At 45.6% G+C, this 26,928-nt stretch overlaps 1 protein-coding gene across 1 annotated transcript in view; it reads left to right on the forward strand.

The window, feature by feature from the left end:
• Positions 1–20,894, forward strand: part of col6a1 (collagen, type VI, alpha 1) — a 57,079-nt gene extending 36,185 nt beyond the window's left edge. The window contains exons 26-35 of the mRNA XM_060827642.1: positions 4,055–4,120; positions 8,816–8,851; positions 8,974–9,010; positions 9,796–9,804; positions 10,919–11,052; positions 14,299–14,408; positions 16,399–16,579; positions 16,706–16,877; positions 17,014–17,043; positions 17,780–20,894. Coding sequence (XP_060683625.1) covers positions 4,055–4,120; positions 8,816–8,851; positions 8,974–9,010; positions 9,796–9,804; positions 10,919–11,052; positions 14,299–14,408; positions 16,399–16,579; positions 16,706–16,877; positions 17,014–17,043; positions 17,780–18,381 — 1,377 coding nt within the window. The 3' untranslated portion in view covers positions 18,382–20,894. The remainder of the gene's footprint in view (positions 1–4,054; positions 4,121–8,815; positions 8,852–8,973; positions 9,011–9,795; positions 9,805–10,918; positions 11,053–14,298; positions 14,409–16,398; positions 16,580–16,705; positions 16,878–17,013; positions 17,044–17,779) is intronic.
• Positions 20,895–26,928: the final 6,034 nt, after the last annotated feature.

Consider the following 26,928-nt stretch of genomic DNA (forward strand, 5'->3'; position numbering starts at 1 on the left):
GCTAAGATCTGTGCCTCTGTTTTAAAATGCGCCGTTTAATAATTCTGTGATTATTTCATCGATCAAAATGTAGCCTCTTTCGGGCTCCCACCAGTGGGTCCAATAGCGTCTTGTTCCACCATAAGAGAGCGGACAGCTCCAGGCTTAATGTCCAGTCACAGGTACAGGAGAAGGAGGCCATTCAGGCATCACCAGTCACTCAGTCGGATCTTTGGTTGGTGTGTACCTGAGTCCTGTTGACTTGACCGGTCCCTACTGGGTCTGAGAGTCTCCAATGGGAACTGAAGAGAGAAACATTCAGTTACAGAGAGAAGCCAAGCAGTGCAACTCTAGGTGGCGGAGGGTAAGAATTGTGCCTAGTGATGACATCTCCCCAGTAGAATAGCCAACTGACAGTCACTGGGTTATTTACGTTTCCTGAGAGTGCAACTGTCCCCATCCTTTTGCCCTCTCCATTTTCTTGGAATTAGACTCCCATCTTGAGCTGGAGGTATGGGCTGCTGGTGGTGTTGGTCTAATATGTCACTTATTTCCAAGTCTAACCCAAACATTAAGTATTTTCTCAGCTAATGGGAGGTGATGAACTTGGAATGTGGAGCCAATAGTAATAATAGAGCTCAAAACGTCGCATCAAGATCAAGTGAATACAATAAAAGTAAATATCTTCAGGACTCTATCCTGCACCCAGACCTCTTTAGGCTGTGGCTAACTCCCAATATGACCACCTTTGACACAAGTTGGGAAGCGTATGATTAAAGCCCTCACTCGGTGAGGTAGCAGTGGTTAGCACTGCTGCCTCACAGCGCCAGAGACCCGGGTTCAATTCCCGCCTCAGGTGACTGACTGTGTGGAGTTCGCACATTCTCCCCGTGTCTGCGTGGGTTTCCTCCGGGTGCTCCAATTTCCTCCCAAAGTCCAAAAATGTGCAGGTCAGGTGAATTGGCCATGTTAAATTGTCCGTAGTGTTGGGGCAGGGGTAAATGTAGGGGAATGGGTCTGGGTGGGTTGCGCTTCGGTGGGTCGGTGTGGACTTGTTGGGCCGAAGGGCCTATTTCCACACCGTAAGTAATCTAACCTTAGCTACTGCTGTCCGACAACCCTCTGAGAGCTGGACTTACCTTTTTTGGCCTCTTGTGCACCCCTTATCTCCTTTCTCCTTCCATTTTCGTGCCCACACCTTCAGCTGCCTGGACCTGATGTCTAAGGCTGAACCCTATCCCTGTTTTTCCCCCCCCCCCCCCCGCCCCCAGTTCTCCCTCTCACTACCTCTCTCCTCCTTTTGAAGTCTCTGTGAAAAGCCAGCTCTTTGCCTCAGCATATGGTCCTACCTCCCAATAATGTGTCCCAATGTCTGTCTTTGGTTGGGCAACGTTCCTGAGAAGCCCAGAGTGTGAAGTGCAGCTGTTGGCCGAGATCAGTCACGGGTGGTTCAGTAGCGTACTCATCCATGAGGGAGTGGTTGTGAGCACCAGGCCCAGTGGGCCCAAAAACTGGTCCTCGACTTCTGCTTTTTTTTTCTTAGCTGTAAACAAGGGGATGAAGCAGCTGAGATGTCCCAGATTGGCTTCTCTGACTTGACTCCAGGATGTTGGATTCCAGAAAAAAAAACATATTTCCTTCCTTCGGCCCAGCCGTTTAACCCGGAAGGTTGGGCAATCCAAAGATTTCTCTCTTTTCCACAATCATTGCACGGCCAGAAATAATCATCCTTCAACTTGCATCCTTCACATCCCACCACCTGCCCCCTGTGCCCCCGTTCTCTGTCTACTATCCAGTGCCTGGTTACCAGACTCAGGACCTCAGTGAATCTGCTGCCTGACCTGCTGTGCTTTTCCAGCACCATGTAATCTAGACTCTGATTTCCAGCGTCTCCCATCCTCCCTTTTACCTCCATGAATCTTGACTGGTATCACTTTGCCAAGAAAAGCAAGGGGAACAACGACACTATCCAGGGTTTCTGATGCCAAGCAATGGTCCCTCAAGCAATGGGCATGTTTCTATGGGCACTCTAAACCAGAAGTGTGTTAATAAAATTGGTTTGATTGCACCCCAACACCCCCACCCCCCAAAAAAAACATTTATTTCACCTACTTAGCAGTCCCCTTGTTGGCTATTGCTTGTAGAATGAACAATTGGTTGAGATCTGTCCATCCCACCACTTTGGAGCAATAAGGAAGGAGATAGCTTTCCTCATGTCTTTCTTCACCTTGTTGAGTCCCAAACTACCTGACCGCTGTAAGAGGAAGCACCAAGGTCACTTTGCGGTCAGCAAGGCCTCTCGGCCAGCTGTGGGATAATTGACCGGATCGTTTTGTTTTAGTGATGTTGCTCGACTGAGGAAAGTTGGCCAAATTGAGGTTGAACTGCCCCTGCTTTCCTTTAAATAAAGCCACGTCTGCCTCGGAGCTCTTCCCAGGAGATCGACCTTTTGTTCCCAGACAGTCCTCTAGCCTTAGCAAAACAAAATTAGGATCGCTGCTCCCCACAAATATTTGACAGTTCTGAACAGAAACTGCATGGACCAGATGTTCTCCGGATCAAGTGAATCATTTTAGGCAGCTGTTTCTGCTCTGTCCCCTTTCGTCATTGGCCAGTTTTAACTCTTGCTTTGTGAAAATTTGACCAAATTAGAGCTCCATTGCTCACTTGGAAACTGGTCTCCTTATGTCACAAAGGGACAGTGCTTTTTTTTTTACAAATTTAATGTTTGCTCACTTGCCTTGCATTCCCCAAGTGCCATTGAGTGCCATAAACCAAACCCCAGGGGGGGTGGTCGGGGCACTTCCAGACACGTTTTGACATTGAGCCACGTACGGTGACTGAAAGCTTGGTCAAAGGAAGGGAGAGCAGGGAGATAAAGAATGAGGGAGGCTCTGGGAGAGAATTCCAGAACTTTGGCCGAATGTGCACGTGGCATTTTCAAAAGACACTGTGAACTCTCGGAAGGTTGGAAGCCCTTAATACTTGGAGGCTTCCCTGAAACTTAGTCAGCACTCCTCATTCATCGAGGCACTGGAATACTGTTCAACATCAGTTTTGGAGGCTTGGCTTTTAAGAACCCATTGAGCCCATAGGTCGTCCCCAGTCGATGTCAGTGCAGTTGATAATCTGGCATGTGATACGTAGGAAGTCTAGCAGCAATATTAGTCCGGTAAACCTATTTTTACAGACGCACAAACTACCAGTAACTCAAAGCAACCTGCACACGCTGTGTGTATAACATCCCAAACTCTGTGTACTGTGTTGACAGCTCTATAAATGATCCGCCCTGAGTTTTTAAACAGCCTCCTTTTGCAGTGAGCGCCAAACGATGTTTTAAGCCCTGTTTGGAAATATGTGACAGGATTGAAAATTGATGGGGTGAGAAGTTCAGCAGTGTACTCCAGCCCAGTAAGGCAATGAGCATTCTCTGTTCAAGAGCTCACACAGGGAAACGCAAATTTAGGCGCGGTTTTATCTCATCCTAGAAAATTTGAGGAAAGACCCCCTTTTTTTTTTACTGTACCCTTTTACGGACACAAAGCCCATTTGATGTAATGTGGAAAACACAGCGGCCAGTTTGTGCACAACAAGCTCCCACAGACAGCGCTGTAATGAGCAGAAACGTGTTTTACAATCTTGGTCGAACGACGAATGTTGCCCAGATCACTTTTTTTCTTCAAAACGGTGTCAGAGAGGACCTTGGGTAAATGCCTCCTCTGAAGAGAGTGCCTTTGACAGTGCAGCACTCCCTCGGTGTTTGCAGTGGCAGGTCAGCCTGTATTTTGTTATTGAGTCCTTTGGTTGGGACTTGAACCCATGTCGTTCTGATTAAACCATAATACAAGCACAATACAGCACTCCCATCGCAAGCTGTCCGGTTACCTGCATTACATGCCAGAAACCTGTTTCGAGGCTGGAGGGGGATACTGAAGTATTGTTTTAGTCTCTAGACATCAGTCATTTGTATTTGTTGCAAAAGCAATAGGGGTTGATCTCAGTGGCCTTTATTTGTAGAGTAAAAAATATATACCGATGACTGTGCAAACTCGCCTCTCTATGTTTACTTCCTCAGAACGATGTTCCAGGTGAGAAAGGTCGCAAAGGAGCCAAGGGTTACAGAGGTCCAGAGGGACAACCGGTAAGGAGTTGGACATGCTGTTGAACCTCAGCTCAGTAAATGGGTGATGGGATTTGATGCTGTTCCACGCACTGTAGCTGACGTCTCGTTGGTACTAAGCTCATGTGACACCCGTTTGATTTCGGCTGGGGGAGGGGGGGAGGGGGTTGGCTTTGCCCAGCCGTTGGTGACATTGCCCACCGTGTGAGGTCTCACGCGCGGCCTGATAGACTGCCACCTCTGGCCCACACAGCACGGCGTGCTCCCGAATGTCAATCCCGAAGATCCAACTGTTATTGGGACCCATCAGTCTTGCGTGTCCAGTGAAGCACCCAGTTCCTCAATGTTAGGTTGCCCAGTGAGCAATTCTGCTAAGGATGGACTCCAACTGGTAACATCTCCTTCATCCGTGCCCACCTTTGAGGCCTATTGATGCACCTGACTGTCTTTGTAATTCTCCTGGGTATGGGTGCACACTGGCAGTGACCCTTATCCCAGGACAACCAGGGCTCGTGTTCTTAAAATCCCTTGGATCCAGCTCACTGTGGGCAGTTCAGTGGCTGTGTACTTTATTATTGTCACAAAATACACATCCAGTCCCTCAGCAGTACAGGCCTTGTTGAAAAGTGGAGCATGTTGATGAAATATTGCATCAGGACCAATGCAAGAACACCAAATTTCTAACCATCAGAAGAATTTGAGAGAAGGGGGGGTGATTGGCTGGTAAGTCGACTCTAATTGCCTGAGATGTTGCCATGGAGGAAGCAAACAGGGAGCCACAGTCTTCCTGGAAAATCCAACTTGTTTGAAATTTGGAATTCTTGTGTGTGTCCTGATGAAATGGCCTCTCTTTTAGCAATATACAGTTACAATGGCCGATTTCCCCACTTGACCTATTTGCTGTTGGTAAAACCCCTTACCTGCTACCTTAACCAGGGTTCCCTGTATCAGGTTTATAGAGCTCTGGGGGTCAAGTTGTGTACTTCTCATGGTCCCATTGTCCTAATTCACCAGGACGTTACATTTCTGGCCTTCAGTTGTTGCCCTGATAAGTTGATGTTGGTCATTCCTGTCTCTGATCCTGTGTAGCACATCAATTCTGCTGTCATGTCCGTCTCTTCATTCATCTGTAAGTCGACCAACTCCTAAGTGCCCAGTGCAAGGTTTGATGCTTGCTTTACCTTCTGAGGGAATGGGGGAAGCGATGGCCTGGTGGTATTATTGTTGGACTGAGTCTAGAGACTGAGCTTATGATCTGGGAACCCGAGTTCAAATCCCACCAAGGAAGATGGTGAAATTTGAATTCCAGTAATTAAAAAAGAAACAAGAATTTAGACTCTAATGATGACTGAATTGTTGGAAAACCCATCTTGTTCACTAATGTCCCTGAGGGAAGAAGACTACCATCCTTACTCAGTCTTGCCTACCTATAGTCCCCAGACCCAGGGCAATGTGGTTGACTCTTAACTGCCCTCTGGGCAATTAGGGATGTGTGATAAATGCTTTAATTTAAAAATAAATTTAAAAAGTGCAGACTCTTGTGCCAGGAAGCAACTCCGGAGTCGTCTCATCCGTGAGTTCTGGCCGTGTCTCTTTCCCGGAACATTTTGCTCTGATGTTGCTTGGGCCTCTGAAGTTCTGAGAGTTCATGTGACTACAATCCAGGGGGTGTGATGGGAGCTCCCCCCCATCATGCCTGACTCTCAGCGTATGGGAAGTGTTGAGGGAGTTGATGTATGTCTGACAACAGCTGGCCGCCGACCCGCAGCTGTGATTGAATGCTCAAAGTAAGCTAGGCAGAGAACGTCATAGGAAATCTGTTTTATTAGCACTGGGAAGCAACTGATTTCAGGATGATTGACCACAGGCATGGTAAGGAATGTTAAGTGGGAGACCCTGGAGAGGGCACAGAAAGATTGGAAAGGAACAAATTAAATAATAACTTTTTAAATCACGATGAACAGGTCCTCCCAGTGTATAAGGAGACCCTGTTTCTTCTGATCCAAAAGACCAGTTTTTGCAAATGCTGGTGTATAAATCAAGCTCCCACTACCTCCTCTCTGTTTTTTGGCCATAACTTGCTACACAGGTCGTTCTGCTGTAATGCGCATTTTGTTAACGTGAATTCACTGTAATGCGATGGTTGAATTGGAGACGCTGTTTCTAAAGTGCAAACATGTGTTGACTGTAACACAATTAGATGGCCAACACTTTAAGCGCTGTTTCTAAAGCGTGATTTTTCTACAATGCAGGATTGCATAAGAATGCCCCCATCATGTTAGAGAAGAACCACCTATAGTTAGCTTCCATTTTCCACCCCTCAAATCGAGAATCCCTGCAGTGCGGAACGAAGGAATTCAGCTCATCAAGTCTGCACCAACCCTCCAAACAGCATCCCAGCCAGACCTACACTCCCTACACACTCAGGCCCACTACCACCACCCATAATCCCGCATTTCCCATGGCCAATCCACCTGACCTGCTTATCTTTGGACTGTGGGACATCCCAGACACTCTGAGGCAGCAGTGCTAACCACTGAGCCACCATGCCACCCCAAATGGATGTTTCACTTAATGGTAGCCCCCCACCCCCTTTATACCCGAGTGTATGTGTCAATCCGCCATTTCTGGGGAGATTTTCCCAGGCTTTGAAGGTTGACCTGCATGCAATAGTCAATGGTGCTCCAGAAACAACCGAAGCTGGTTAGAATTCCCATTGGCCCACTTAGCCATCACACTAGCACCTCCTTCTCCATCCAGGGTCTCCCATGAACTGCAATTCCTTTCCCAATGACAGCCAATTCCTTGCCCACCCCATACCCCATGGCCATTTGGCTGAGGTTCCTTCTCTGCATTAGCCCTTGCTTATTTTCTGCATTTACATCAGTAGCCCGTAGTCTCTTCCAACCCAGTTTAAGTTTTCCTCGCACAGTCATTCCCCCCACAAACCTTCCTCCACCCACCTCCTCCACCCCCAGCTCAGGATGTGTTGCCTTCCATCAGTCCTCACCCCTATCTTGGTCCCACCTAATCAACAGTCCAGTAGCCACACACATCACCCCCAAGCCCATCACATACCACTAGTTGCAATTCCCAATAATACCTACTCTCCATGTGCTTTGTGCTTGCTCCCCTCCTCCCCCGTTTCCCCACCACTTTCCAGAAGCTGGCCTGTGTGCCCCCAACCCAACCTCCCAAAACCAATGGCTGTAAACCCTCCCTCACTTTCTGACAGTGCCTCCTCAGTGTGAGGGATTGCCTGCAATTGTAGCTGGTGGCCTCCTGTGGCCAGTGGGTTCTGCTGAAACGAGTGTCTCTGAGAAAGGGGAGGGTGGGTGGAGGTGGGAGCAGCTTGCCCTGAGCTCCCGGTGACCCCGTCACAATGGAGGCAACCTCATCCTTGACATCAAAGCCAAAGCAATGGGGGACCTTCTAGGAACTTGTAACCATTCAAAGCCCACAGCAGCTGCCACTTCCTCCCCTCCCCATCACTGGTGGAGTTGCTGCCTGAGAAGACAAATTGACCCGGCCTGGAAATGTTCATGAGGGTTCAGTGGCTGATTAGTCAGAAAGCTGCCCCACCATGTCCTTCGTGGACCACAACATCTGCAGGCTCTGAACGTTGTGACTCCCTGAGAGCTCTATCTTAAAAATACCCTTCGTCTCACTCCCCCGATGTCCCTTTGATCAAAGTTGCCAGGAGTTTTATTAATATTGGGTTGACGTTACAGGCTTCAAATCTCTGGCTTAACAGAACCATGATCTGCATGATTTCCTTGCTTTCCCTTTTGCTGATGATTTGCAATGTTGCAGAAGATTCGCTGGCGTTAGCAAAAGATAGCAATTAGGTTTTAAGTGCTGTCTTTGGTTTCCTGAACACACTTATGAAGGAGCAATGCTGGTTTGGCCGTTCTGCTTTTAGACCAGCAACGTGTGGCTTTTCGAAATTCCCGAGTTCAGCTCAAGGTGAGCTGGCTGAGCATGGTGGCTGCCAACTCTGTGGATTTTTGTTTTCTTCCAGGGCCCCCTTTTTCCTGAGCCTTCAGGGAAAAGTCAAAGGAAAATAAATAACTGCATGTGTGCCAGGGCAGAGTGTGTGCCAGGATATTGGCACGTTGGATTGGTTGAGGGAAAAATGTACTTGATATGGGCAGAGGCAGCACATAGGCTAAAGGGCTGACGTTGGGTGTTGGCATCAGTCACATCTGACCATCACTCAACTCCCATCACTCCTTGTTGGTACAAGCCATCCCATAATGCAAACAGGTGCTCCGCGCACTGAAATCCATGGAGACCAGTTTAGTTCAACATTCCAGCTGCTTGTGGTTCCTCGGAAGGGTGCTTGCCATTTACCACAAAGCACCAAATGAAAGGCACTTTGTCAACTTTAAGCAGGATCCAAACGCCAAGGTACGTGGTCATTAGGAAGCAAAGCATGGGGTTTAATCACAGTGGAGAACTTGTGTGCATTTGATCCAGTGACGGTGGCTTCGGGGAAGACTGCCTTTTGAATCCATTCTATTTTACTTTCACATTACTTTCATTTGTTTCCCCCTTTCGACGCCAATATCCCCCTGGTTCCTTTTAAGGAAGCTCAAAGGACATATCCAATTGAAACACTAATAGCCCTCCCCACCATCCCTCAAGGATAAAGTGGTGTGTAAATTCAAAGCCAACAAAATAATAACAATCCTACTTGTTCTGTTTCACCCTCAGGGACCCGTTGGACCCCCAGGACTTCCCGGGCCTTCGGTATGTATGCAGAGAACTGCTTTTGACACACTAATACCAACAGAGAGATTTGAACAGCCCCAAGCCATTAGTGGGTTGGAGCGTATGGCCTAAGATTCCTGACCCTCTTCTTTTTTTAACAGGAATGTGAAATATTGGACATCATCAAGCGCATGTGCTGTAAGTGAACCATCAGGCAGACTTTCTCAAAGCAACGAATTGGTTGTCAATACACCGTCATTTGGAGGTTCTGAGGTCTGAGTGTCCAGGCTCAGCTGAAAGCTGCTCTGGTCTAATCTGGTTCTCAGTTGACCTTGAGTCTCCGGCAGAGTGGCAATAAGGATCCTCCAGTTGACTTGAGTAATCAGCTAACGGGTCGGCTAAGATTCCCGTTCAGGTTGTGATTGAATGCCCTCAGCTGCTTTGTCAAATTGCACTTTTCAAATTTGTTCCGTCCTTCCTTATTCATGTGCCAAACGGCACGGCACAGCGTGCCAAATACCCATGGGCACTGCTTAACCTGGCATCGTACAGCAACTGTGCAGTCGTTAGTGTGACGAAAGATGGCATCAGCAGGGGCATTCAGCAGATTCTTTAAGCCCCATCCAAAATGCCATATCAATTATTCACATTCGACAAAAAGGCACAGGGGTAATTTTTCAATCTGTAGAGCTACCCTTCCTAAGCCTGCCCTGTCAAACAGCACTGTGAGTGTGCCTACTCACGGGAGACTGCAGCAGTTTGAGAAGGCAGCTCACCATCGCCTTCTCCAGGCCAATTAGGGATTGGCACTGGCGTCCTGTGAATGAATTATTTTTATTAGAAAAATGTATGCAGAACTACAAGACTCAACCTTGAGGTGACTATATCTAGATGCAGAAAGCTTTAAAATATGAATAACTTAATAGTAATCCCATGAACAATTATTGCTGATTTCTCTTTTATCTTTCCTTTTTTGTTTACAGCTTGCTGTGGTGAGTAAATTGTTTTACTTGATACAGATAAACCTGATATGATTGCTGCATGTTTGAACACTCTATCCTTTGTCAAATTTACTTGACTTTCCCCTTGAGCCTGAGTATTTGTAGATGTTCCCTCACTTTAGTTAGTGTCAGTGCTTCACCCCGGTTTGACAGTAATTTAAAGACGTCCCCTAGCAATCAGTCTGTGTTAGCGTGTGAGCAGTGTGAACCGAACTGTTTCAGACAGTGCCCTGAAAGATGGCGATCTATTAGCAGCGACGGGAAAACCATCAATAAAGTTTCAAGATTCTAACAGAGTAACTCCCTGTCCATGTTCGTAGCTCAATGATCTGCAATGCTAGTTCAAAAACTGGTTTCTGCTGTTTGGAGTCCTTTTTATAGAAAGGTCAGTGACCCGTGGGACATCTGAGTCCATTTTAAAACAAAACAACTCTGGTACATTGAAGATAATACACTGACTTGGTCAATTTACAAAGGAATGTGACTGAGAGAACCTATTTCCTGTTTTTCCAAACTCCAGGGCAATTTTAGGAGGGAGATTTATGGCTAAAGTAAGGAATGATGTGATAAAGGGGAGTCAGCCATTTTGAGGATTAATGAAGACGACACCTTCCACTAATCATTGTCCACCCAGGAAGATGGAAGCCATTCAGTCCCTTGACCCTATCCCAATATTCCATTTGATCTTGGCTAATGGATGTTAATACCATTTACTTGTCCTGGCTGCATGTCCAGCACCTACAGCAAAAGTGAAATAGCAAAAGTCCCCCCTAAGAAATACAGAGTATTAACATGCCTGAGGTGAAATCAGTGGAAAATCCCAGCTGCATGCAAGGCGTGAGAGAAATGAGAAAGGTGAAGACGATTGCAAGCCACTTCATGGGGAGTTGTACGGATCACTTTTTTCCATGGATTCTCCACAATGCGGAAGCAGGCTATTCGGCTCATCAAATCTCCACCATTCCTCCGAAGAGCATCCCACCCACCCCCTACCCTATCCCTGTAGCCCAGCATTTTCCGTGGTTAATCCACCTAGCCAACACATCCCCTGGACGCGATGAGCGATTTAACACGGTCAATCCACCCAACCTTGTCTATTTTGCAGAGTGCAAGTGTGGGCCCATCGATCTCCTGTTTGTAGTGGACAGCTCAGAGAGTATCGGAGACCAAAATTTCGCTCTCGCCAAGCAGTTCATAATTACGGTGATCGAGAGGCTGAGCAGAGATGAGAAAATCAGGGTGAGAACAAAGTCTTTTAAATTTGCTCATCTATCAACAAGACTGACCGGCCAACTGGATTTCCCGGTTGAGCAGATGTTAAGCTTTGACTTTGACGTTGCTTCATTTGTGTTTTGTATTTTTAAAACAAAAGGAGTCATCTGCAATGCAGTTTTATTTTTTGTTGTTGTGTAAATTTGTTCCTCAAATAAGTGAGGGATTGTGTTAAACAGTCCTAGCTGAACAAGGCATGGTTAGAGTCGAGAGAGTGGTGCTGGAAAAGGACAGCAGCTCCTGGCAGCATCCGAGGAGTGGGAGAATAAATGTTTCTGGCAAAATCACATGATCAAACGCAGTCCCGACAATGAGCATTAGCACTAAATTTAAAACCAGTGAATGAGTGACTGTAAAAGCAGAAAGGGATTTTGCCCCTTTTCATTAATTAGAATCCCTACAGTATGGAAACAGGCCCTTTGACTCAACAAGTCCACACCGACCCTCTGACGAGTAACCCACCCAGATATTTACCCCTGACTAATGCACCTAGCAATATATGCAATTTAGCATGGCCAATTCACCTAACCAGCACATCTTTGGATTGTGGGAGGACCCGGAGGAAACCCACGCAGACACAGGGAGAACATGCAGATTTCACACAGACGGTCGCCTGAGGCAGGAATCGAACCCGGGCCCCTGGTGCTGTGAGGCAGCAGTGCTAACCACTGAGCCACCATGCTGCCCAGTGATTAACTAATTTGTGTGTTTTCAAAGGAGGGCGAATCCTCCTCCCTCACCCTCTTCCTTAGATGTCGTAGAGCCTCAGAGATCTACAGCTCAGAAACAGGCTCTTTGGCCCATTGTGTCTCTGCAGTTCAGAGCCACCGCATCAATCTGATTCCATTTCCCAGCACTCAGGCCCATAATCTTGCATATCCTGGCATCACAACTGCATTCCTAAATATTTCCGAAATATTCCCAGGGTTTCTGCCTCTATCACCCTTTAAAGGCAGTGAGTTCCAGATTCTCACTAGCCTCTGCGTGAAAATATTTTTCCTCACAATTCCTCTAAACCTCTGCCCTTACCTTAAATCTTTATCCCGATCCCTCCATCAATGGGGAAAATCGACTTGAATTTAATTTATGCTAGTGAGTACAAAACCATAATCCAAACCCGGGAATAAGGCGTAGTTATTTTTCCCTGAAAGGATGCCCAACTGTAGTATGTAGAATGAGTGCATTTCTTTTGGTTGCAAGAGATGATCATGGAGATGAGCCTATCCCAAGATGCACAGCAGTTGTGCAAGCTCTCTATTAAACCATAGTTTAGTGGGAGAGGGTGGCAGTACAGTGATCATCAAGGTGAATTTCCTTTCCTTGCTGCTGTTTTTGCAATTTAATTTGAAACCGGATTGTCTCATCTCCAAGTGCACTGCACAAGACCTGAGAAAAGGAAACATCAATTAAGGTACACATGTTAAATACAGAACAGGCCACAAATAGGCAGTTTTATAGAATCCCTGCAGTGTGGAAACAGGCCCTTCGGCCCAACACATCCACACCGAGTAACCCAGCCAGACCCATTCCCCCTACCTTTATATTTACCCCTGACTAATGCACCTAACTTACACATCCCTGAACACTATGAGCAATTTAGCCAATTTACCTAACATGCCCATCTTTGGACTGTGGGAGGAAACCCACACAGACACGGGGAGAATGTGCAAATTCCACACTGACAGTCGCCTGAGGCTGGAATTGAACCAGGTTCTCTGGCACTGTGAGGCAACTGTGCTAACCACTGAGCCACCATGTTATTGAGGGGGCTGGTAATAGGTTTGAATATCAAGGCACTGAGGGCAAGCAAGCTAAAAGCTAGGAAATGGTGATCCTGGTGGGAGAAAATGGGGGCCGCAGATGCTGGAGGTTAGAGTCGAAGAGTGTGGTGCTGGAAAAGCACACTAGGTCAGGTGGCATCCGAGGAGCAGGAAAATCGACATTTCGGGGATAAGCCTTTCATCCTCACTCCTGATGAAGGGCTTCTCCTCAAAATGTTGATTCTCCTGCTCCGCAGATGCTGCCTGACCTGCTGTGCTTTTCCAGCACCACACTCTTGACTATGATTCTGGTGGGATCAGATTTAGGTTTGAAGTTGTACAAGTCTTTGAGTGGAATTGTATTTAGACGTCATATAAAGTAAAGCACACTGTTGGATTTACTTCAGACAACAAGTGGAGGTGGTAGTTATAATATCCAGCATACTAGTCATGTTCTTTTAAGGGTTGTTAAATCATTTTATAGCTGTGAGCTGTTATTCCCCATGCCTTAGTTAAATATGAAGCAGGTTCAAAGCAATAAGACATGAAAAACAGTATAGAGAAAACCTTCCAACCTCTGGCAACTTCTGGCTTTATGTAGTTTATTGATATTTTCTCACATGATACATGCTGCCAACAGATCTAACAGTAATTTTGAACAGAGTTGGGAATGCAAAATGTGCCCCTTATGGTCAGGAAGCAAGTCATCCTTACCAAAACATTGAAAACAAATTACATTCAAACCCAGTCAATGGTTTTAAGACTATAATCTGAGGAAGGCAGTGGCAGCCTGTCCAACCTGCACGACCTTGCAGAAAGAAGCTTCCCAAGTTTATTCTTGGCTGACCGAACTCTCCCCTGCCATTGGTAAATTCTCCCCGCTGTCTAACCCTAACCTTGTTGAATCTTTTAACATTCGATATGTTTCATTAGATCAGCCCTGAATTGTCTTTACTCAAGGGAATGTAGGTCTGTCCTTCATGTTTAATTCTCTTAAGCCCCAGGAACAATCTGGTTAACCCGCAATGCGCTCCCTCCCAGGACAGCAGGTCCTAGTGACTGGGACTGAAAGCCGATCTCCTGGTGAGCATCAATACAAGTGGAGTGGAACCTCCTGCCCTCTGCCTGTCGTGCCCTGTTTGGCAGCATTCCTTTGACCTTTTCTGTTTTGTGGAGCTGGCCTTTAATGATTGGTGACCCTCAAACCTCTTCCTGTACAGTTTCTAGCGCCTTGCCATTTTGAAACTCCAATATGGTAGGCCTCACCCCTGTGCTCATTGGACTGTATCTTGTGCGTCCCCTGTTCATGTTAACCTTGTCTAAGCCTGTTTTGAAGTGAAGGTAAATCTCTGAAATGACAAGGAGCTAGGAACCGCAGAGGAAAGGATTTGAGAGACCCTGTGTTCTATGTACTAACTGCGTACCAACTCTTCTCTCTCTTTGCAACTTGTAGTTTGATGGCAAGGAGTCCAACATTGGAGTCGTCCAGTACAGTCACGCAGGGACTGAGGAGTTGGTCTCAATGACTGATCCCAACATTAACACTCTGCCGGAACTAAAAGTGTATGTGTCGCACGCTTTGATTGGTGGTCTGCTTCCAGGGTTAACACGCCAGTGTGATCTGTATCCTTTGCCAATAACCAAATATTGTGTTAGGAAGCCTTTGGGGAAAACGGGAATAGCACACAGACAACACATCGAGCCTCTCAGTTATGAATGGACACTCAGGGGAGGCTGACCTTGATCCATGGCAGGGCCGTTTAGCATTGTGGGGCACGGTATAAATGCTGAGGTACAGCTGTTGTCGATATAAGATGATAATTCATCAGGACAGTCAATTTAAATGGCACCCGGAGTTAATGTTAGGGTTAATCTACATTATAGACTGGAGGAATCAGATTAGCAGGAGTATCAAATAAAATACTTTAGAGAGAGTTTCTCCGAGCAACACGTTTTAGAACTGACGAGAGAGCGGGTTATATTAGGCTTGGCATTGTGTACTATGACAGGATTAATTAATAACTTCAGAGTCGAGGCTTCCCTAGATAGCAGCGACCACAATATGAATTTACATCCATCTGAAAGGAAGAAGAATGGGTCTAGAACTAGCACTTCAACCTAAAATAAGGCCAACTATGTCAACATGAAAGCTGGGCTATCTGAAGCGAGCTAGGGGAATTAGAAGAGCAGTTGGAACATAAAATAGGAGGAAGTCATGCTTCAGTCATACAGGGCATCACTAAGACTGCATTACAGAGACTGTGTGCTGTTTTGGTCTCCCTATTTCAGAAAGGATATCAATGTATTACAGGTAGTTCAGAAGAAGTTTACTAGGTTGGTACCTGGAACGAGTGGTTTCAGGAAGCAAATCATCCTTAACAAAACGTTTGAGAATAGGTCAGACAGACTGGGCTTGATTCTACTGGAGAGAGAGAGAGTGGTAATTTGATATGAAGTGTGCATGATCCTGAATGGTCTGAAGAAGGTAGGTGTGGACAGGATATTTCCTCTTGTGGGACTGTCCAGAACTAGGGGACACTGTTTAAAAATCCAGGGGTTACCTTTGCATGGCAGAGAGAAGGAGATTTTTATTCCCTCCTAAGGGTAGTGTGACTGTACCTGAGAAGGGGGTGGGGGTGGGGAGGTGCAGTCATTGAATATTTATAAGGTAGAGGTAAATGGATTATTGTTGGGCATGGAATGAAGGGTTCTCAGGGGGCAAACACCAGTGTGGAACTAGAGCATAAATGGATCAGTCGTGATCTTACTGAATGGTAGAGCAGGGCTTAGGGTGTGTGTGGGGTTAGGAGCTGCGAGGGACGTGAATGGTCTACTTCTATTGCTATTCCACATGTTCAGGTGACCCAAGCACAATTAAGCATTATTCCCAGAGGCAGTCCTTCAATGGGGAACCATTGTACATTCCCAACCTCATCTGCCTATCTAGGGCGGATTGTGCAACTCTCAGCTACTGCTGGATATCCCTTGGGGCCGTCAACAAATTATAGAATCCCCACAATGTGGAGGCAGCCTTACTGAGTTCATACCGACTTTCTGACCAGCTCCCTGTCCGAACCCTGATCCTACCCACCCCCCAAACTCTATCCCTGAATTTCCCATGGCCAATCCACTGATCCTGCACATCTTTGATCTGCGGGAGGAAACCCACATAGACACGGGGAGAATGTGCAAACTCTACACTGACAGTCGCCCGAGGCTGGAATCGAACCTGGGTCCCGGTGCTGCCAGGCAGCAGTGCTAACCACTGAGCCACTGTACAGCCATTCCAGAGGTGATAGTGGAGCCCTCTGCAATCGGACATTCTGCCGGTACCCCTCCCCCCCCCTCCCCAAGTCTGCGGGATAGGGGGAATGAACAAGCCCCACTTGGGTATGACATCAGAGAGTGGCTGTATCCATGGAGCTGAACGCTAGCCTTCGGCACAGTGTGAGGAGCAGATGGGCCAATCAGAAGCATGTTCAGGGTTGGGGGGGGTGGGTGGGGAAAGTCGCATGGTCAGAGGGGTGAAATTCTTTATTTTTTCCATTCGCAGTGCAATCAAGAATCTCCAGTGGATTGCAGGAGGTACCTTCACTGGAACTGCGCTGGACTGGTCAAAGACAGCCTTCAGGGGGTCACTTAACCAAGTCCGGGTCGCCCTGGTCCTGACTGACGGGCGGTCAGACATTTCGAGAGACCCCAAGTCGCTGTCGTCACTCTGCAATGAAGCCAACGTACGGCTCCTTTCCTTCATTCCTGACTCTCGTAACCGACATTGGCTTTCGTGGCCCGCCCAGAGAGACCGGGCTTTGCTCCCTGCTTCTGCCTAGGCCACTCACTCACTTCTCATTGTGCTCCAGGTTGTCTCGGTTGGTGTGAGCGACATCTTCCGCAACCAGCCAGCGGCCGAAAGCCTGAGGCAGATCGCCTGCGAGTCGGCTCCAACCCCTGGGCTCAGCTTGCAACGAGACAACTTCATGGAGCTGCTGGAGGACGCCTTCCTTGAGAACGTCACTCAGTTCATCTGCAGAGGTAAGTGGACAGCGTTCTCACCCCAACCAGCCTCCCCTTGAGAGAATGGCCTGAGGCTCTCTACCTCACTTAGGTTTTTAAACAATCACTAATCACCTTTTGTCTTTTTGCTAATGTTATGCATTTTCTCCTGCAGAAAAGAAGTGCCCAGACTACTCCTGTCCAAGTAAGTACGCTTCCAACATGTTTTCTTAGTAGTTAAGGGCTCAGCCCAAGAGACATGGGAGACCCGGAGATGCTAACATCTGTCGGTTCAGCCATGTTGGAGCAGAGTTCCCCACTGTAGACACCCAGGCCTATGGTCAATTTGCAGACATTTCCAGCTGCTTTGAAAGGAGGGGACATTCTGGCATGATGTGATCTGTATCCTCTGCCAACAATCAAATAATGTTGTGTTAGAAAGCCTTTTGGGGAAAGGGGCATTGAACAGAGACAACACGTTGGGCCTCCCAGTTATGAATGGTGACTCAGGGAGGCTGACCTTGATCCATGGCAGGGCTGTTTAGCATTGTGAGGCACGGTCTAAAATGCTGAGGTACAACTATTGTCGTGTTGTTAAACCCCTTGAAGGGTAATGAATTTTCCTGCCCCTTGCTGGATCACAAGGAGACCTCTCTCAGTTCAGCTCTTCCAATAAATGTAGTTTATCCCCTGCTACAATTAGTAGGCTCCTTCCTACCTTGGGTTGGCAGTGGAAGCCATTTTGAAAAGTTCATCTGTGCCCTTTTCTCTTTAAGTAATCTGAAATACTTTTCACGTCCCCGACGGGACAGAGGAAGCAGAAGCCGAGGGACCTCAGATTGCCAAACACCCCATGGGTACTAGTTTGGCATCCCCAGAGATTCAGCAGCAGCCATTGTTTTATCTGTCGTGACGGCTAACAGCATCCGCTTCCTCCACAGTTCAGTTCAACGTGTCGACAGACATCGCCCTCATGCTCGACAGCTCCACCAGCGTGGGGAGCAAGAACTTTGAGACGAGCAAGACCTTTGTCAAGCGGCTAGCCGAGCGCTTCCTCAATGCCAAGCGTGCCCGTGGGACCACAGTGCGCACGTCAGTGCTTCAGTACAGCAAATCCGAGGTCATCGAGGTGCCGTTTTCTGACAACTACACTGAAGTGGCCGATCGGATCGAGCTGATGGAGTTCATGAACGACGCCACGGATGTGGGCCGCGCCCTGGAGGGTGTCAACACCCACTTCCAGCGCAGCGGCCGGAACGTCAGGAAGAAACTGCTCTTGTTCACTGACGGCAGGTCCCAGGGAGACCTGGTGAACAACATAGAAAAGCAGGCGCAAGCTGCCCAAGCCCGTAACATTGAGGTATACGTCATAGCGGTAGGCGATCAGGTCCACGAGAACAATCTGCGGGCCTTGGTATCAGGCACAGCCATTGACTATGATGTGGATCGCGGCTCCCGCCATCTTTTCCGGGTGAAGGACTACCCCAGCCTTTTGAAAGGCGTGTTTTACCAAACAGTCACCAAGCAAATGTCACTTGATTAACAACAGAGAAATTCCTGCACCCGGCCCCCTCTAAGCTCTCTCTCTTGTATGTTACGCATTTCGATTAAGGTGGTTACTATCGTTTGGGAAGTTGCTTTCTTAGGATGTATAATTGCTTTTGGGAATTCTGTGACCCCGGCCACTGTCCCCGCACGCACTCCCCACCTCTTTCGTGTGTATCCCTCTTGGGCTCTCTTCTGATTAGGGTGGGAGTGCGTGGGGGCTAAATCAACCTTGCCTCCTCGCTGCTGTTCCGTTACTGCAGCCAGCAAAAAGGCGCTCCAGTCTGAGGTTTAGGTGAGTCCAGGTGGGTTCCTTCACATGTTCCTGTTGATAGCCTTTGAATTCCTTAGAAATAACGATAGCAATGGAATTTGCCCATTGTTACGCCTGTTCTCTAGACCCTAAAATGGGGGCATGGGGAAGGATAGGGAGTTGACCATTTTTGCAGTACTCACTGAATGGCTGCAAAAGCCCCCTTTTGCCGTTATCAGGGAGATGACTGGTCAGCTTCCAGCCCCCTTACAAATTGTCAGTGAAAGGCCTGCTTTTGGAAGTTGTCTGAGAAACTGGGCTAGTGTGTGTGTGTGTGTGTGTGTGTGTGTGTGTGAGTGAGTGAGCAGCACAAGCCCTTTAGCCTTGGGATTTCCTGGCAAAGATGTGGCCTACTAAATGTCTGCCTCCGAGAATGTTAAGTTCACAGCACTTCTGCCAGTGGTCCCCCACCCTAATCACTGCTGTTCACCAAGTCCCCCACCTCAGTGAGAAACTGCCAAAGAGGCAGACACCTGGGGATATTGGCAAGGGTGCCCTGATTGCAGTGAGGCCTTGGGTCCTCCCAGCTCAGACATGCCTCATTCCTGATTTGGAGCCTTCACGCCCTTGTTGAGGTGCCTACGAAACATATCTAAAGCCTGCGGCCTTGCCGTTGCTACCTTCTCAAACGATCCTTCATTTACTCACTGTGCACTCCCTTTTGCAACCATTTTTTTAAGAATCTGAAGCAAAAGATATGATAGGAAGGCCTTTCTCGAGTTGTCCCTATGGGTTCCAAACTCTTTGGCGACCCTTGATAAGACATTCTGTGCGCAACTTACCTTGGAGTGAACTGCTTTGGGAGAAGGTTAACACTAACTGAGGCGAGGCAAGGAACGACTGCTAGCTGACTTAACGGGCCATGGCACTGAACTAACTTCTGTAATATGAAACCAGCAGCTCAACAGTTATTCCACTAGATCGCTGCCAATCTGTGTTGTACTGCAAACTTGTGTCACCACCCCAGTTAAAAATGCTTGTCCCCGTGTCATCTGTGAAACACAGCCCGAGTCAAGGTGCATTTCAGGACGTCGACGATCAGATTTTCTACTTGCCGCTGAGCGCAGGCCATGTGGCATGAGTTCAGGCTGCGTGATCTTAAGGCTGTTTGAGCTTTTGGCTGCAGAACTTAGAGCTTTGAATAAAGAAGTAGGAAGGCTGATTGGTGTGATTAAGCAATTAGCAGTTTAGAGGCCACCTAAACATCTAAATCTGCCAGTGGCAGTACACATGCAGTTTAAGCTATTCTCCTAAAATGATTCTGGTCAATAATGAGCTGAACATAAATATCTGAGAGAAACTGACCTGATTTTTTTTAAAAAGTGTGCAATAACAACCACTATGTCTCGATCGGTAATAAGCACTGGGGAAGGTCATTTAAAAAGATAGTTAGTTAGAATTGAGGTAAAGGGACAGTTGGATGTGTATGAATGGAACTCAAGGGACATTTGGACGTTCTTGTGAAGACAGAAGGGATTGAAGGAGGTTAGATGGTGTTTCTGTGCAGGAAGGTGTCAAGACTTGTTGGGTCTCAATTATTCCCAAGTATGTCCGTGTTAATGTGCTTCAGAACCGCAGATCCTGCCATAATCACTTCACTATTCAGCGGGTCTGGACTTGTGGGACCCCAGCATTAATGCCAGGTCCTCGGGGTCTGATCTTTACCTCACCCTGCCGATTATGTGCGTTGTGGAAGATTATGCTTTCATAGAGGAAAAAGTCTTATCAAACAGATTATTTAAGATTTTTGTATAATGAAGATGTAGTGAGAGAAAACAAAGTGTGTGCTCTATGGAGCACCAAATTATTCTAGGAGAATTCTTTAGAATCTGCATTCATACTGAGACCTAACCCATTCAATTTTTCTTTTCCTTTTAATGTATAAACTATTATGATCAACAAGTAACCATTTTGAATGTAAATAAATGTTACTTTTAAGGTAATCTTATACTGGTGCTATGAGCATAGAGGGTGATCAAAAGGAAACATACAACGCAAGTCACTTTTTGGACCGTGTGTGATTTAAACCAGCTTTAACGTATTTGTATTTTGCAGAACTTATTTTTTACTTGTAAAATATAGACTTTTTTTTAATCTGATCTGTACCATGTTTGCAATTGCATTTGTAATGTCACAGTTAGGGATCATTACATGGATTAGGTCATCAGTACTAAATAAAAGTTTCATGTTCACTGTCATTATATCACTATCTGGCAATTCCCTTTGGTGTTTCAGTTTATTTGTGTGCTTTATTTAAACAGATGCCTCTTGTAAACCATTGGCACTATGCTAATGAGGCAACTTTCTGCGCTAGTTCCTTTAGTTTGTGGATTGCATTGAATAAGACAGACATGTTCAATTGCAGACTGTCATTCTTAATCGACTTTATGTAGACCTCCAAATCATCTTTGTATAGTGTACTTCACTGCCTTCCCACATCAAATCACGTACATTAAAATGTGGAATGGTGATTGTATATAATTTTCCAGAATACCATGTAACTAAACCAACATCAAAAATCACTGAAACTTAGCTGAATCAGTTGTTTGTGCATTGTTATTGAAATCCCAACCAAAACAGAGATAAATCAACATGCCCTAGTAAATTGCACAATATTGAACAGTTTTTCTTCCTTTCCACATGCTTTCAGATTCATTTCTCTTTCGACCTAGGCATTCTGTGCTATTTCCATTCACTTTAATCTGCTCTCTCCCCATTTCTGATTGTGCCATCTCCAAACTGCGCCAGCCCCGTCAACCAACTTCACTTAATATTTGCTTGGACTGGCATGGGTAGGTGTGTCGTCATCAAAGACCTTGGCTGGATTTGCTTTGATGATGCATTCAATGATACCAGCAAACGCTGGGTTTCTTCTGACTTCCACCCGGGACAGTAAGAGGCACTTTGACCATCGGGGGAGTTCTTGTACTGTCCCTTTGTCAGATATCCTCTTTTCAAGCCAGGTGATTACTGACAGAGACTCCAATCTCAACAAAATATGTGAATACTGTTACGACACAGAGGTGAAAACCTCAGTTAATTAAACATAAACCCAGAAAAGCTTACCTTGCCTTGTAATCTGTTAAAATATGAGTGACAGAGAACTTCCAAATACCACTATTCAAAGAAAATAACATCAATTTATTTTTCAACTTTAAAAGTGAACATTAAACAACTATTCACGGCTCTAAGCCCTCTTTCTCGAAACTGCTTGTTATCTGCATCCAACTCAATAACACTATACTGTTCCAATAAAACACTGATTAAAATTACATCAACCTAAATTCAAAACCATACTGCTGCTGTTGCTTCGGTGTCTGTCGTATTCCAGCTGGAGATCTCCCTGCATCGTCTTATGTATAACATTACAGTGCAATACAGGCCCTTTGGTCCTCGATGGTTTCACAGGTCAGCACAACAATCTGAAGCCCATCTAACCTACACGATTCCATTATCATCCATATGTTTATCTAATTACCATTTAAATGCCCTTAATGTTGGCAAGTCTACTACTGTTGCAGACAGTGAGTTCTACACCCCTACTATTCTCTGAGTAAAGAAACTACCTCTGACATCTGTCCTATATCCATCACCACTCAATTTAAAGCTATGTCCCCATATGCTCACCATCACCATCCAAGGAAAAAGGCTCTCCCTGTCCATCCTATCTAACCCTCTGATTATCTTGTATGTCTCAATTAAGTCACCTCTCAGCCTACTTCTCTCTAAAGAAAACAGCCTCAAGACCTGCAACCTTTCCTCAGAAGACCTTCCCTCCATACCAGGCAGCACCCTAGTAAATATCCTCTCAACCTTTTTCAAAGCTGCCACATCCTTCCTACAATGCAGTGATCAGAACGGTATGTGATACTCCAAGTGCAGCTGTACCAGAGTTTTGTACAGCTGCAGCATGGACTCATGATTCCGCAACTCAATCCCTCTACCAATAAAACTAACACACTGTATGCCTTCTTAACAACCCTATCAATGTGGGTGGCACTTTTGAGGGATCTATGTACTTGGACACTGAGATCCCTCTGCTCACCTACACTACCAAGAATCTTATCTTTCGCCCTGTACTCTGCATTCCTGTTACTCCTTTCAAAGTGAATCACCTCATACTTTTCTCCATTTGCCACCTCTCAGCCCAACTCTGCAGCTTATCTATCTCCCTGTGTAACCTACAACATCCTTCAGTACTGTCCACAACTCCACCGACCTTAGTGCCATCCACAAATTTACTGATCCATCCTTATACACCCTCATCCAGGTCATTTATATAAATGGCAAACAGCAATGGACCCAAAACAGATCCTTTTGGTACACCACTCGTAACTGAACTCCAGGATGAACATTTCCCATCAACCACCACCCTTTGTCTTTCAGCGAGCCAATTTGTGATCCAAACCACTAAATCACCCTTGATCCCATGCCTCTGCATTTTGTTCAATAGCCTACCATGGGGAACCTTATCAAATGCCTTACTGAAATCCATATACACTGCATCAACTACTTTACCCTCATCCACCTGTTTGGTCACCTTCTCAAAGAACTTAATAATGCTTGTGAGGCTCAAGCTAACCTTCACAAAGCCATCTTGACTATCTCCAATCAACTTATTCCTTTCACAATGATTATAAATCCTCCCTCTTATAACCTTTTGCAACACTTTACCCACAATCGAAGTAAGGCTCACTGGTCTATAATTGCCAGGGTTGTCTCTACTCCCCTTCTTGAACAAAGGGACAGCGCTTGCTATCCTCCAGTCTTCTGGCACTATTCCTGTAGACAAAGGCTACAAAGCCGACGGCTCTGCAATCTGCTCTCTGGGTTCCCAGAGAATCCTAGGATAAATCCCATCTGGCCCAGGGGACTTATCTATTTTCACACTCCCCAGAATTGCTCACACTTCCTCCTTGTGAACCTCAATCCCATCTAGTCTAGTGGCTATTTCTCAGTATTCTCCTTGACAACATTGTCTTTTTCTATTGTGAATACTGACAAAAGATATTCATTTACCGCTTTCCTTATCTCCTCTGACCCCATGCATAACTTCTCACAACTGTCCTGATTGGCGTTAATCATACTCATTCTTTTGTCCTTTATATACCGATAAAAAGCTTTAGGATTTTCTCTGATCCTATCCACCAACAACTTCTCATGACCCCTCCATGCTCATCTTAGTTCTCTCTTTAGATCTTTCCTGGCTACCTTGTAACTCACAAGTGCCCTAACTGAGCCTTCATATATCATCCTAACATAAGCCTTCTTATTGCTCTTGACAAGAAATTAAACTTCCTTAGTAAACTATGGCTCCTGCGCTCAACAACTTGCTCCCGGCTTGATAGGTATACTTATCAAGGACATATAGTATCTGTTCCTTGAATAAGCTTCACATTTCAATTGTGCCCATCCTCTGCAGTTTCCTTCCCCACCTTATACATCCTCAATCTTGACTAATAGTATCGTAATTGCCTTTGCCCCAGCTGTATCTCTTGACCTCTGGTGTATACCTATCCCTTTCCATTGCTAAGTGCTTTATATGTTTCTTTTCACTGCAAGTATGCTTCAAATGAAAAGGTATGTTTTGATAGGGAGTGTTTCCTAATTTCTTGGAGAGCAAGGTGTTAGCTCTCATGCATTTCTGTCTCAACGGCAGTTGTTCTCCAACCAATTTTCAAAAGGCCTGCGTTTCAAAACCCCCAGCATCAGATCATCTCATTGGTTCGATGTTGGCAAAACAAATTCAAACTCAATTGGGTTTTAGTATCTTGGGGCATAACTTAAACTGGTCAAATTCAAACAGTGTCAAAACAGCAACCAAAACTCAGGTATCCATTTCACAGCCAAATGTTACATATTTTCAATTTTTCAGTATACTCTGGGACTGCCATCTAATCATACACACAGGTGCTTGTAAGCGCTCATGTAAAGGTACAGTACATGCCTTCAACTTCATAACAATACATCTTTACGCACATACTTTTCCTCAGTACCTCAATGCTTTTCACCATGACCTTTTGACCAGCACTGAATTTTCTAAGTTTCAGCTCTTGAGAATCATGAATCATCTTTACCTGTCTTGCTTACTATTACTTTACTGTGTTACAATCATGTGAATTAAAAGCAACAACAGGCCACTTGACTCTTTGAACCTTTCCCATTATTCAATAAGACCATGGCTGATCTGGGTTTTTACCTATTCCCCATAACCTCTCACCCCTGAACCTCCTTTTTAATCGAGAATTTATCTACCTTTTCCTTTATTTAAAGAAAACAAAATGCCTTCCGACTTCAATTTTGTCTCCAGAGTGTGTTCAAATACTCACTGATGTTTCAAAACTGTCGAATTTGTGATGGATGGGAAGATATGGAAATAACAGCCCAGCTTGTCACTGAGCAAGTGTTTTTGCAAAGAGTTCAAAACGTGGACACTTCTTTCTGCAGACCCCTTAAGTGTTGTGTATTTGACACCGGTGAGACTCAGAAATGTTTCAAACTGTCCAGAAGCAAACAGGTTATTGGGCACCAAACCCTCTGGCAATCCATAAATTGCGAACCAATCTCAAAGCCTCAATAACTTTAGCACTTGTGGTATTGGGCGGACTCAACATATTAACTTCCATTTGCTCTTAAGTTTTGACCCTGAAGAGACATTGTTTTCCTTCCACCTCATAGAAATAAGCAGTTTCTTGTGTTTGGCCTTGGATTAGAAGGACCCTTCACTACCTTTCACCAACTCATAAATATCTCTGCCTCAGGATACCAGGAATAGCCTGTTGCTGCTGCTTTCATAAGGACTATTGCTGTGTGCTGTTCATTAAGTTGCTCAAACAATTTCTCTCCAAGTCCTGATTCACTTTTCACAGGGGGAGAGAAACCAATAATTTCTCATCTGCGCACTTCTTAGACTAGCTGTTAATGACATAATTGAACACTTTCCTGAGCAGTACATTCCTGTGAGTTCAGTAATTTTGTTTCACAGACTCAGGCATGTCATTTGGTTATATGTCATCATGAATTAGTCTTCATGGGAAGTCTTGACATCCACATGAGCATAGTCTGTTGATTTATGGTACTCGTAGTGTTCTGATGGGCCATCAAAACTAGGGCCAATTTCTGAAACTGTGCTGTTGTCAGGGATGGTACTCCGTTCTTTGAATCTAAAATGATGGCGAAGGTTTCCAGGTAACAATATCATCTCCCTACTGTACAAGTATCTGTGTAGCTTCATAACACCAGACACGTTGATTCTTTCTCAATTGGCACAATTTTGCTCTGAAGTATACTGCACACCACTTTCCATTATGTGAGCTAACACCATACCAAATCCCTGTGGTAAGGCATCAGCCACTAAACCTACATGTTTTCCAGCATGGATCAAAATAGCATTATCAGTCAGCATTTTCTCCATTGCTTACTGACCCTCACCAGATCACTCACAATCTATTCCATCTTATCGTAGCTTATAGAGTGACGAGGCTTCAGTAGCTAAGTGCAGTATAACTTGAAATGACTCACAAAAAAATCCCTTTGAATGTCCAATGTTTTTTCCTTCTCTGGTCGCATAGCTTTCAAAACCCCCTTGATCTTCTGCATTGGATTGATATCTAGTTGTGGCTCAGGCGTGTTACACTTTACCACATGAAGTGAAGCTTGTGCTTTTTGACTTTGTCATGTTCTTAAAGCTTACCTGGGACTTGTTCAGTCTCACACAGTTGCTCACCCTTTACTGCTAATGAGAACATCATTTGAGAAACTTTTTAATCCTACTCAGTCTCTGACCTATGATACACTGGAACACTGCAGAAGTTGTAGATACTACCCAAGCAGGGACTTTGCGTACTGGTTTACCCCTTCCTGTGGATGAACAGAAAACAATTTCTTATTTTTGGCAGTGAATTCGAAATGGAAATGTGCAACATGTGACTGGATCAGGAAAGAAATCTTTCCTGGTAAGCAGTTAGTCAGTCTCTTTGCTGATCACCTTATTTACTGTACGCTTATAATCACCACAAGTCCAAACAGAACTATCCAATTTTTGAATGACTACATTTAATATGACCCATCCTTCACCTTCTTAATTGCTTGCGTTCTATCTAATCTATTCAGCTGTTTGCTTACTGATTCAAACTTTGCAGATGGTACTTGCAAATATTGGCTGTTAAGTTGCCCTCCATCTTCACATGAGGCTTTTCTGATGGCTTTAATCAGTGGATCCTCCTTTCAAAG

The sequence above is a fragment of the Hemiscyllium ocellatum genome, chromosome 7, assembly GCF_020745735.1.
Source record: "Hemiscyllium ocellatum isolate sHemOce1 chromosome 7, sHemOce1.pat.X.cur, whole genome shotgun sequence".
NCBI lineage: Eukaryota > Metazoa > Chordata > Chondrichthyes > Orectolobiformes > Hemiscylliidae > Hemiscyllium > Hemiscyllium ocellatum.